Genomic DNA, 13,507 nt, shown 5'->3' with positions numbered 1-13,507 from the left:
GTCAGTGATCCCCCAAACCACCGCCCAGGCATGTAGGAGCTCCGCTACCCTAGTAGGAACCGCGCCCTGCACCGGGGGGTTAGAGCGGTCTAATTGCACCTCTAAAACAGAATTAAAATCCCCCCCAAGAACCCAGGGGCACTGTACCCAGTCCATTAAAACCGCATTGAGGCCAGTCAGATAAGCAGTCTGTTTATAGTTCGGTGCCTACAGGCTGCCCAAAACAATTGGGGTTCCGTCCAGCCTGCCCTGCAGGAGAACGTATCGCCCTGCAGTGTCCACCCTCCGTTCCAGCAGCTCAAATGGCACCCCATTCCTCACCCAAATAAGCGCCCCTCGTGCATAGGCAGAATAGGATGTATTATATATTTGCCCCTTCAATTTCGGCTGCAGTTTAGCAACCTCCGAGTCAGTCATGTGCGTTTCCAGGAGCAAGGCTATGTGGGCCTTGCGTCTGTTCTGTTGAGCATAGATGCAATGTCGCTTATGTACAGATCCCATTCCCCGCACATTCCATGTCAGTATTTTATACTTAACCAGAACAGCCATGCATCTGATTAACAAACATTGAGTTCAAACGGTTATACCATGCAGTGAATGCAGATGCAGGGCGGGCGGACCCAGCACCAAACACTTGCTGCATAAACACTCCTAAGAGCACCTCCCCGCCGGGACCGTGTAGGATGATGAACTGTGAGGTATGCCGAACCTGGGAGGAAAAAGGTTAATTGCGTGGAAAACTGTTTCCACACCACACAAGTAATATCAACATCTCGCTGAGTCCAAGTCATAGTTACGAAGGTGTCGTAGAGGACAGGCGTCCACCTCAGCCAAACAGGTCCTTGACCATCTGGGGAGTGATTGTGGGGAACAAAGGTTCGTTGCTGCCAGAGTCCGACGGCGTCACGTCATCCTCTGAGTGATTCGGAGAGGAAGAGAACTGTGTAGGGTCCAGCATGGCAGCGGCCATATTTTCAGCGCCAAGTCCTACTCCATCATGGCCTGTTCCAGGGTTGGTTTCCGTGCAGATGGGAGAGACCGCAGTGTACTGTCAAGACTGGGTCCGAGACTGTTGGACTGCGCCTGCTCCCCACGCACCTGCCGGTCGATGCCATCCAGAGACTGAGCGAACAATTGCCCTCTTCGTCTTCTGACCCTCAAGACTGCATTCCTGGTTGCCATCACCTCTGCCAGGAGAGTGAGTGAGATACAGGCTCTATCTTCTAAGCCTCCTTTCCTTTCTGTCCATCCGGACAAAGTTGTTTTAAAAACTCGTCCTTCTTTCCTGCCCAAGGTGGTTAGGGCCTTTCACATCGGGCAGTCCATCACCTTGTCCACCTTCTTTCCGCCTCCACATCCTTCGAAGGAGGAAGAGAGGCTCCACCATCTGGACCCAAAACATGCGCTCTCCTTCTACCTCACGCCAGTTCCGTGTGGACAATCAGCTCTTTGTTGGTTACGTGGGCGTGAAGAAGGGACGGGCGGTGCACAAACAAACCATCTCTCGGTGGGTCGTGTTTTGCATCAAGGTCTGTTACTGCTTAGCTAGAAAGGAGCCCCCTGTTGGGCTGAGGGGCCATTCCACTCGGGTCACGGCGGCTGCTACTGCCCTGGGTCGAGGAGTCCCCTTGCAGGACATCTGTCAGGCAGCTACGTGGGCCTCGCTGCACACGTTCGCTAGACACTACTGCCTGGACAGCTAAGTCCGGAGAGATGGCTTCTTCGACCGTTCCGTTCTCCAGGACTTTCTGGTGTGACCTTGGTTTGCAGACCCACCACCGGGGCTGGTATTGCTGGGGTATCTATTCTAGGGTAAGGAATCTAACACTAGCCTGTTTCTTTCAGATGCACAAGTTACTTACCTTCGGTAACGATATATCTGTAAGAAACAGTAGTTAGTATTATATTCCTTACCACCCCACCCATCCTCCCATTCTGTGAACCGATATCTAGGGTTAAGGACATCCCTTTCAGGGTCCTAGTTTCATGGCACCAGTGTCGGTTTCTGGCACGGCTCTTCGTTCCTGAGGAGGAAAGCTATGTACAAGAACTGACGTCAGTGTGTGAGGGTGGCGTCTAAGTACTCTGACGACGTCATCCCGGCGTTCACGGCACAGACGACGGACGCGGAGCTGCAGACGATGCCTACCTACGCACAGGGGTACTGCTACGCAAAACTTTCTGGATCCAGTCTGACGCCTGGGGATATTCTAAGGTAAGGAATCCAACACTAACTACTGTAAGTAACTTGTGCGACAGAATCGTATCAGCATGACATTTTCTACATAACACAGAAGACTGTGTGCAGGTACTAGCCTATGTACATTAGCTTCTTTTGTTTCAGAAGTTGGACTATCTGTAATGTTTTCACCACAGTATCAAGGCTGCAGGTAGTATGATCGTTAGCACTTTCAGACCTTCGTTATTTTAAGGGAATAATGTCTTTTTTGAGAAGTGTTGCATAGTGTGCATGGTCTTCAGTAAATACTTTTTCACACTCTGTGGTGTATTTCTCTTGAGAGTTTCACTGTCTGCAAACAGTGGGGTACAGAATAACTTTCTCCATAGAGTAAACACTGTTTACAGTACCCACTTCTTTACTAACATCAATTTAATTTCTCAATGTAGGTTTGGTGACTGTAAGGGATTTGATACAGACAAAAGCTGTCCATAGTTGGGCATTCCTTTTAGAACAGACTTTGAGAATCTTTAGGAACTTGGCTTTCTCTGAACAGTTATATACTGATGAAAAACAGTGTGTAATGTGGGTTTCCCATTTATCTGTGGTTATTTGTTAATTTGAACTAGGCTACCCGTGAAGTGTATGGTATAGGGTCAATGTTGTATATAACGCATGTTTGCCACATCTAAGAGAGTTGTAACTGTGTTAGCATTACTGATTCTTCAAGTTATTCTGAACTATTTTGTACTTACTTTAAAGCCTCTAATGCAATGGTAGCTTTTAGAACAATATGGGCAAAAGAAGCATGGATGATGTCATAAGTGATGTCATAAATGATGTCATAGATCATGTCTTGAGTGACGTTACATATGAGCTCAAAAGTAGTGAATGACGGAGCCACAAGTTAGAGTTAGCCTTGCTAATTATAACCGGTTAATTTCTTTAGTTCAAAACATTGATGTAATCACTAACATATTCATCTATTTATAACATTACTTTAACCTTTGTATTTTCAGTGAATTTCTAAGGTTATTATTTTTTTAAACAAAACCAGATCTTTTTATGGCACCTTACTCTAATGATTCAATAGCCTTTGTTTCTTTTCAGTGAATTTATAGTTAAAAAAAAATATAAAGTAATATATTTTTTTTACCATACATAAAGCTAACCCCCTGCCACAGATGTCCGTTGGTAGGGCACCGCGGGGGTATGCAACATGGCCTGGCCTTTAGCCAGCCCACTCAGAGACAGCCAACCCCCTACAGGCACCCAACCCCCCGCCGCTGCAGGCACCCAACCCCATACTGCACATAGCGTGGGGTTGGCTGCAGAGCCTGGCCTACAACCAGACTCTGGGTCTAACTTCCCGCAAGCAGCCATCCAGAGGCAGACAGCCCCAAGCCACGCACAACCTTTGATTGTACCTGGCATGGTTTTAGTCTTCCAACCAAGCCCTGCTTCCAACTCCCTACAAACAGCTAACACCACAGGACCCTTCTTTTCTTTTTTCTCTCCTGCTGAGAATCTTGCTAATCGCATCTGATTTACAATTAAGGAGATCATCTTATTTTTCTTCTTGCACCTGTTCTGCACACATTTGATGGTCTAAACAAGTCACTGATCTTTCCAGCACATCTTTGCTGTCTTTTGTTAGCTTAGCATCTCACTGTGTTGTATTCGCTTCCTGTAATTGCTTCAAATGCCTCAACTTAGTGATCAGTCAGGAGTTACCGAAATTTATCCAATGCAGCAGCTGTCAGAGGGTGACACCATGCTCTGAACTGATGGTTTCTCTTTCATTTCTCCTCTCTGCACTACTCTGATGTTGCTCTCCATCCTCTAAACTCCTACGTTTTTTTCCCACTGTTGTGCAGCTGTACGTTGCCCCTAATCTTCCGCTCATGCTCCTGTGTCAGCCCTGCTGCACTTCTTTGCCTTAAGTATTCCCATGGCTTGGTCAAGGGTCACAGCACACTGCAGGTCTCTTAGATTCTTAAAAGCTGGTTCTGTGCTTCTGCTCAGCTACGTCTGCCACGTCCAGTACTAATACTTAGCATTTTTACAGCACTTGTGATTGGTCAATGCAGGCTTCCATACAGCATATTCGTGTCCCCTCTGGGAGAAAAGCTCCCAGTGCTCAGAGAGGAAAGAAATATTTTGCTTTGCGTGTCTGTTGGGACCACAGCCATGGTTCATGCTCCACGAGTTACAAAACCTTTAATGCCATGTCAAATGGTTGTTCGGACCATTGCACAACCTCCAAGCTGAGCACCTCAAGACCAGAGGGCCTGCTTACCAGATGCACAATAATGCTACCACTACAGGTACAGAAAGAGCTCTGTGATCTTTGTACATAGACAACCACATATTTGACAGTTGTAGAAAAGCTGCAAGCTTGAGCTGGAGGAGCAAAATACTTCAACAGTTTGTTGGCTCACTTGAGACTCTAGAGAACAGGTGGGGTGAATCTGGAGCATTGGGGAGCAAGATGGCGACCATGTCGGAGGTCGTGAAAAGCACTAGTGGAACTGGGTCGGGCTTTCGCGACTAAAGGGCCCACATCGTTTTTTTATGGATTAAGACTAAAGCGTGCCGAAAACTGGAGTAAAAAAAGGAAAAACTCCGGGGGAGATCGGCTATCTCGCCTGTTGACTCACCTGATCGAAGTCGGGATGGCTCAGAAGCCGGCAGTGAGCGCTGGATCAAAGGCTGTTGTGACAGCAGCAGAGGCGCGAAGACTACGGGGGGAGACCACTATGGAGCAGAGATTGGCGGAAACGCCCGTGGAACCCCGGCGGACACCAGCTATAGACCCGATGAGGAAAGGCAAGGGGGGCACTACCGGGAAAAGTCGGGTGAATGACCAGTCGGTGGTGGACATGCTTAGGCGGGGTAAAGACCAGCAGTCTGGCACAATGAGAGCCACTGTGAGTGAGGAGGCAGTGTAAAGCTCTGCAAAAGTTCTAGAAGGAAATCAAGTCTTAAAATTGAACCCCGCGCTGGATCAAGAACCCCGCTAGTTAAAAAAAATAAATGGTCTCTGTGATTTTGGATGCTGTATCTGCTGTATCTGCAGCTGGCCCCCTCTTAACAGGCGCTAAACCCGCTGATAGAAGAAATCCCCCAGAGGAAGTCATTGTAGTGGAGCCTGGGGCCCAAAATACTATTTTCAGGGGTATGGACACCCCCTCAGCAAACTCAAAAAGGGGAAAGCAATACGGAAAATACTGGTTGGGAAGAAATTCCTGATATAGCTGCATCCGCAGAGGTGAGGGTGCCTCAGATGTTAGCCAAGGCAGTGGCTTCTGATTTGTTGGTTGACTTGGATCTTCCACCCGGGGATATGGAAAGCTTAGGACTGGATAAAGAAAATCAACCCAGTGATCGTTTCCTCTCTGTCTCGGAGGGGGCAGGATGGTCCGACGATCTGAGCTCATTTCCAGGTAACAGCGAATCGGACTCAGACCCAGAAGGGAGCGACACGGACCCTCCCAATACCACCAAGAAATCTGACCCACCCTACAAATCAACAGACCCGCAACAGAAAGAATTTAAGATGGGACTATTCCTCGACCAAGCCCTAGCTGGTTAAACTCCATCAGATTCTACTACCCCCACGACTACATTAGATGTCATACATCAGGCCATCCTCTCCCATAGGGACTCACATCGGCAGGAGACACGACAGGACAGCCGGAAGGCACTGGCTGCAATGAGGAAGATGCAGTGGGTGGTGAGGAAACTAACCAAGGCCTGTACTAATATCTGAGAAAGGGTGACCAACTTGGAGGAAAGAATAGTTTCAACTGAGGCGGAGGCGTCCAATGCTTCTATCCAAGCGGAGGCCCAAAGTGCCCAAATCATAGACATCCAGTGGAAGTTGGAAGACTTTGAAAACAGGCAGAGAAGGAACAATCTCAGAGTACTGGGGATCCCAGGAGGTGCAGAGGGATCAGACATCAGAATGTTTATCACGGAACTGTTTAGATCTGCCTTCCCTGAGATATCTGATTGGAATTGGGCTGTCTAGATACAAAGTATTTAACAACAAGGGGTGGTGATGGACAGAGTTTCTGAATTAAGCAGAATACTCTCACCCAGTCAAGAGATCAGGGCTAGATCCAACACCGTTTTTTAGCTCACTGCATCATCCCAGCTCAGAACCTGGCTATATGCAAATTAGTCTGTTCCTGTCCCAGTGCATGATGGGAACAGGGCAAACCAAACTACCAAGCCAATTCTTACACTGGGAAGGAAACAAGCTACTCAGACATAAGTCCCTTTCTCACTGCACCATCAGGATTCAAGCAAGCCGGGCCGAAGACGGCTGAAATGCCAGAAACCGGTCCCCGGTAGCTTGTCTCCTTTCTGGTGAAGAATTGGCTTGGTAGTTTAGTCTGCCCTGTTCCCATGATGCACTGGGCCAGGGACAGACTGATTTGCATATAGCCAGGTTCTGAGCTGGGATGGTGCAGTGAGATAAATAACGGTGATGGATCAAGCCCTGATCTTTGGACAGGGTAAGAGTGGTCTGCTTAATTCAGACACTCTGTTCATCACCACCCCCTTTTCTGAATCGTCTAGCTACAAAGGGCACATCGTACCCCGTTCAAGATCCGAGACGCTGTAAGGGGAGATGGAAAACCTTGGGCGATTCTGAGTTTTTAGGCAATTTTCTACTGAGACAGGTAATTGCAGAGAAGGCTAGACCCGAGTCCAAGAGGTCAAGTGCGGGGGGTCACATTTTTTGTCCGCCCGACTTTTGCCATGCAACGGTGGAGAGGCGTTGGAGATTAAGGCAGTTCATCAAGCCATTCTAGGAGAAAAAAGCTCAGGCCTATCTCATTAACCCAGCACAATTAAAAGTGATACATGATGGACAGACCCAATATTTTTCATCAGAGATAAAAGCCAATGAATTTTTGGGGACTATAGAAGCTTAAGAGGATGCTATGTATTCAAAAAAAAAATATTTTTCTCTTTTCTGACATAAGCAGCTATAGGCTTTGACTAGATTCTAGATAGTTTGGGTGCTAGGTGTCGGGAGGGACAGACGAATGCTGGATCAGCATTGACCTCTATTTATGTTTCTTTAAATCAATAAGACATGTGGGATAAGGAGGAAATAATTTTTGTGTATTGTGTTATGACCCAGTTTAGTACTGCTGCACCCATCACATGCACAAACCTAGGTCTGAGCGTTTGCTGAGGGTGTTGGGAGCTAGAGGGGAGGGGGAGGGGAAGGGGTGGGAGAGGGAGGTGGGCAGGGGAAGGGGGGAAGAAAAAGAAAAACTTTGAAGAAAATGAGAATACCTGGTACTATCTATTGTTTATTCTATGTAGTGTAGGGTCTTCTAAATGTGCATACTTTTTGTTGTCAAATCGAAAGGGATTCGGAAATGCTGCAGAGAAATATGGCACAACTTAATATACGTTCTCTTAACGTCGGGGGTTTAAATAATTGGAAAAAAAGGCAAAGTTTGTCCGAGTTTGTAAGATCAATGCGTATAGTTATCCTATGTTTACAGGATACGCACCTACTGTGGGAAAAGAAACATCTGTTGAATCTTAGATGTTTTGATATTCTAGCCTGCTCTTCCCAGACTCCACAATTAGAGGGGTAGCAATTTTAGGCAATCCTCACTTGGAGGTGTAAAGGGTAATAAGGCTAATACACTGGAAAGATGGGCACTGGCTGAGCTTTCTGTTGGTGCTACCATTTGTGGAATCTATGGCTCTAATCAAGACGACCCTGAAGTATTTGACTTACTAGAGAATGAATTAACTAGCTGGCCTACCCCTATCATCGTTTGCGGGGACCTAAATATCTCTGCATATCTTACTAATAAAGTCCCTTATGTAGGTCAGAAACCCCGGGTATTCCAAGCCCTGAGTTCCTTGATCGGCTAACATGGATTTGTTGATGTCTGGGGAAACAAAGTGCCTAACAACCCAGGGTTTACCTATTTCTCGTGCCCTTATCAAAGAGACACAAAACTAGACTATTTTTTAATTTCTCTACCAGAACTGAGGAAAGTCAGCATAAGGAAATTACGCAAAATAATCTCGGACCATAGTCTGCTCATACTGAGTTACGACCGGGGCACGGCTATGACAAAACAGGGTAGATGGACCTTCAATAGAAAGCTATTAGTAGATAGTGGATACCTGAAACACTTAAGGATATGGAGCTTAGAATTTTTTGATGCTAATCGCTTTAGTGCATCGAGAAATAATGTATGGGGTGCCTTTAAGGCGGCCTTGAGAGGCGAGACAATAAGCTACGCGACTCGGCTTAGGAAACAGGAAACATCAGAAAATGAGAGGTTGATAGGTCTATTGGTAGCGGCAGAAGAGCAACATGGGCGGGATATTCTGCATGGTAGGGAAGAGAAGGAGAGTCTACAGAAAATCTGTTCTATTAAGGCAGAGATTAATAAACAGATGGTGAAGAAAGCCGCTAGTGAATATCATGCCCATATGTGTAATCTATATGAAACGGGAGAACAGGCAGGAAGGGCTTTGGCGCTACGGACTAGACCAAGAACGAATAATAATGTAATAGTAAATATACAGGAGAATAGCCAAGATAATGCGGAGCCGACGGATATTCTGAAAGTATTTAAAAACTTTTATCAGGCACTGTACCAGGAAGAGGGGGACTCAGAAACGATTAGCGGAAAATCTGGGAAGGAAGGCCCTAAGCTGGACGATGTCGACCCGGAATCTTTAGATCAAGACCTGTGGATCAGCGAGGTCCTTGAGGCACAGCAAGAACTAGCAACCTGTAAAGACCGCAGGGCCAGATAGTATTCCGTTAGAAGTTTACAAGAGCTTGTCAAACGAACTAGCCCCGATATTACTAGATCTATTCAATGGAATAGTTTGTACTGGCCGAATTCCTGAGACATGGAAAGAGACAAATATAGTTGTATTCCACAAGAAAGGGAAACCCAAAGAAAACCCCAGGTCATACAGGCCAATATCCCTCATAAATGCAGACACCAATGTTTACGCCAAGATTCTAGCAAAGAGGTTGGAGAGGGTCATTGGCCGTCTGGTCTCCCCTTGGCAGTCTTGTCTCCCCTTGGGACCATGGATTCATCCCAGGCCGTGGGACAACTGATCATAGAAGACGTGCTATAACTCTTTTAGATGCCCATGCTACCACGGGGGGTGGATGGCCATGATCCTCCTCGACGCGGAAAAGGCATTTGACCGTGTAAGGTGGAAGTATTTGTGAGGGGTAATGGACCGGAGGGGCTTTGAACCAAAAATCCTGAATGCCCTCAAGGCCATGTATTGTGATCCAACAGCTAGAGTTCAGCTAATGGATGAAAGCTCGGAAAAGATATATATTACAAGGGGGACCCGTCATGGGTGTCTCTGTTCACCCATACTGTTCGCGCTATATATAGATCCACTGGTTCGACAGATATTGGAATGTAGGGACATCAAGCCGGTAACCATCAAACGGTTTAATACAAAACTATTGGTTTGAATTTGAATTTATAAAAAAAAATATAGGTGTTTAAAAAACATGGCTGAATTAACTTTATAATTTTAATTTTGGTGTATATCCCCGGGGCTGATATTAACTACTGTATGTACATAGGTATAACTATTGCACTATAGAATAGTTTTATCATTATAATGAATGCTTATTTTATATGAATATATGAAGTCATGATATATCTTAGCTATTGTGGACATATTAGTATGGAAATATGTAAAGTCTGAATTATTTTATGTAATTTTTTGTACCAGAATATTCTCAATTAAAACATGAGACTCTAGAGAACAATCACCTTATCGGCCAGCCAGACCTATGCAGTTGATGCATTCATTCACTTAGCTGTTTCATCCTATGCATTTTTTAGGAGACATATAATATCTCACATGTAGCCTATTCATATTATAGGGAATCTGTAATTTATATATTTTAGTTTTTCTGCAAACTTTAGACCAAATTAGGCTGTAATTAACACTTTTTTTTTTTCAAATTAATGAAAATAGTGCTTCTATTCAAGATAGCTTAAATTTTGACAATGTAAAGTAATGTTTATTTTCCTTGGAAGTTACAACAATGTCGTCAGATTTGCAAATATGTATAGCATTTTATCAGTAGTTGTTCCCCTTGAAAAGTAGTTTTACTATTTGTATTTTATGTTTAATTTAAAGGTGGATGTTGCCTTGTCTCTTGTCCGTCTTGCAAAAGAAAGATCCATTCCTGGATTACAAGTTCTCAGTGATGACCTGGTTACTCTGGAGACACTGGTTTATGAAGCTGGCGTTGATGTTGTTCTGACTTTGAAAGATTTGCAACAGTTAAAGGACATTGATAAACTGAGACTATTAATGAGAAATGTAAGTTGCTTCTATGTTTGCAGTTTAGTTACAAAAGCACATTTCGTTAAGCCAATGTGCATTTTAATAATGTGAATAAAATTGTAGCGGATCTATGAAGAGGTGAGACCAATTTGTATATTCAGGTGTATTTCGCTCACCTTCAATGACTTTCTTAGGTCATGATATTGAATTGTTATATAGCACGTCATCTGGTGCTGTAGGGGGTGTATGAAGGTGAGCTTGAACTTGATTGTGCATTGCACCAAAATGTAGGTTGCCCATGTGATGATCTCATTCTCTGTTAACCAGATTGTATCCTTAGTTTCAATTTGGCTACTTTGATGAGCGCATGTTTTACGTACATTCTCTATGTGTTCCTTAGCCCCCCACTTTTCACTTAAGGTAGTTTCTTACCACCATGCAGATCTTCACAGAAGAATTTGTGACCATTCTCCAACTCATTGGAATAATTGGAGACAAAGATGTGTGTTGTGTCACGGCTTTGTTGTCGGCTAAATGAAGTTCATGTCTGTCTTTGTGGTATTTGAGTGTGTATGTGTGTTTGTTTCCTCAAGTCTGACATTGGAAATTCCCTCCATTGTTCCCACCTGATCAAGTCCTATTTCCCAACTGGTCCTATACGGCTCTGTCAGTACCGATGTGCATGATGTAATTTTTCCTTGGACCCCATGGACCTTATTGGCCAGGCCATAAATTACTCTGACCTTGTAGCACACCTAGTCCTACTTTATAGGATACATCCTGCTGTCCTTGAATAACAAATAGCTCTTTCAACAGCAGGCTATACAATCTGATAATTGCATTATGAATTAATGGTATCCATTACATATGTGCCATCGGAAAAGTTTTAATAGTGTGATTATGGTTGGTGGTGTATGATATTGCAATGAAATCCAGTGTAGTGTTGACGTATGTGGATTTTGATTTTTTTGTATGTTCTGTGAGGTAGTGGTTTGTGATGATATATTTTGCAGTAGGCTGAACTGTAATGGACAATGGTGAGCCTTTTCTTCTCTTCTGAGAAAGGGTGCACTCAAGGGACTGGTCAGCGAACACCCCATTCTGAGTAGAAAGATTCTTATTAGCCTGTATACAAAGTTATGACGGCTGCATACATGAAAGATTGACACCAATAGATAGATATAGGATATTTAATAGCAATCAGCATAACACCATATAGTGTGTTTGATTCGCTGAGCTCTGACATACCTGGCTAAAAGGTGTGATTTTAATCATAGGTTTAAACAAAGGAAACCCAGAATTGTTTGTGCATGCACAGTACTTTCACTAATTAACAGATGTCTTGAGGTAGGAAGGAAAAGTAGTTAGCTTTAGTAGTACTGGGTCGGAGATAAAGAAGTATAGATAAAACAGTCCAAATTCGGAGCTTTGCGCCTCTTGAAACAGACCCACTTCAGTACGACACATCTAGGAATGGTCTGTGAAATCAAATCCCAGATCTGATGTGAGAGAGGGGAGGAGTGAGCCGTGGTTTGTTCTGCAAAGAGACAAAGGATAAGGTAGGAAAATATATGAGCATCATTGTGCACATTGTAGAAACCTAAAACAAAATACATGATTATACACATAAGTAATTCAATGACATTTAAAATATCATATGAAATTAATATAACGCCTCCAAAAGATAAATCTGAAAGAAACACGTTAGTGTTAGATTCCTTACCTTAGAATATCCCCAGGCGTCAGTCTGGATCCGGAAACTTTTGCGTAGCAGTACCCCTGCGCGTCGGTAGGCGTCGTCTGCAGGCGTCCCCTGCGGCTCCGCGTCCGTCGTCGGCGTCGTGCGCCGTGATGACGTCGCTGGAGTATATAGACGCCGCCTCCGCACACTGACGTCAGTTCTTCTTTTTTCCGTGCCAGTGGACGCAGATCTGAAGAGCAGTACTCCGGTCTTTTGACCAAGTTTTTCGATAGTTATTTCTCTCTTTGTGCCTGAAAGGATGCCTGGGTTCAAGCACTGTGATGACTGTGAGCGCACGATGTCGGTCACAGACCATCACCGCCTCTGTCTCCGGTGTCTGGGCCCCGACCACGACGTGGACTCCTGTGTCGACTGCCGGGCCCTCACCAACAAGGCTAGGCGGGAGCGGTCCCGCAAGCTACTGGAGCTCCGGGTGTCGGCCCCACGTCGGGACCGGGAGCGGTCCCGGTCCGGCCGGAGGTCGAGAGAGCGTTCGAGGGAGCGGTCGCGGAGCCGCGCCGAGCGTTCCGGAAGTCGACACCACTCGTCAGGCTCCTCAGGTAAGAAGCACAAGAAGTCGGGGCGTCGTCATCGTACCCCCGACTCCCCCCGACGCTCGCGCGATGCGGCCGGGGGCTCGGGTGACCTCAACCCCGCGGCTCCGCGAGAGTCGCCGGCGCGGCCTGCCTCATACCCTCCGGTCCCTGGGCACGGCGCGACGCCTGAGGAGATCGAGGCGTTCCTCATGGCCATGAGGGCGCTCGCTTCTCCGACGGGGCCTACGGCGCCTTCGGGCCCAGTGCTACCGTCTGGGGGCCCTGGCGGTTCGGGTGTCCCTGCCTCGGCGCCGTCGGGTGCTCCGGCCCCGGCGCCGCCGACGGCTCCGACCCCGGCGCCGCAAGGGCCTTCGGGATCGGCGCCGGCTGGTCTTCCGGCCTCCTCGGCGCCGTTACCATCGGGGTTACCCCCGACGCCACCCCCGCGCGGCGCCGGTTCTCCGGTGCCAGCCGGCAACGGGGCTCCGACGCCGGCTCCGGGCGGCGCCGTTCCCCTACCTTCCCCGACGCCGGACGCGGAGCCGGACCGGCGTCGCTCGACGCCTGTACCGGCGCCGATGGGGCCCATGAACCCCGAGGAGCCGGTCTACATCGTTGACTCCGAATACGGAGAGGATGAGGAGTTCGGTGAAGGTTGGGAGGGGTCCGAGGACCCTCTGTCACGCGAGTGCCAGTATGACCCGGACTGGACAGGTG

The 13,507-nt window shown here is 46.6% G+C and overlaps 1 protein-coding gene across 1 annotated transcript in view; it reads left to right on the top strand.

Annotated features, from left to right (window-relative positions):
• Positions 1-11,051, top strand: part of LOC147666261 (NBAS subunit of NRZ tethering complex-like) — a 359,627-nt gene extending 348,576 nt beyond the window's left edge. The window contains exons 18-19 of the mRNA XM_086949183.1: positions 10,364-10,549; positions 10,956-11,051. Of these exons, the coding sequence (XP_086805309.1) occupies positions 10,364-10,549; positions 10,956-11,051 (282 nt within the window). The remainder of the gene's footprint in view (positions 1-10,363; positions 10,550-10,955) is intronic.
• The last annotated feature ends 2,456 nt before the right edge of the window (positions 11,052-13,507 follow it).

The sequence above is a fragment of the Lissotriton vulgaris genome, unplaced genomic scaffold (assembly GCF_964263255.1).
Source record: "Lissotriton vulgaris unplaced genomic scaffold, aLisVul1.2 SCAFFOLD_2284, whole genome shotgun sequence".
Classification (NCBI taxonomy): domain Eukaryota; kingdom Metazoa; phylum Chordata; class Amphibia; order Caudata; family Salamandridae; genus Lissotriton; species Lissotriton vulgaris.
The sequence above is the reverse complement of the archived record's forward strand: the minus strand, read 5'-3'. Positions and strand labels throughout refer to the sequence as shown.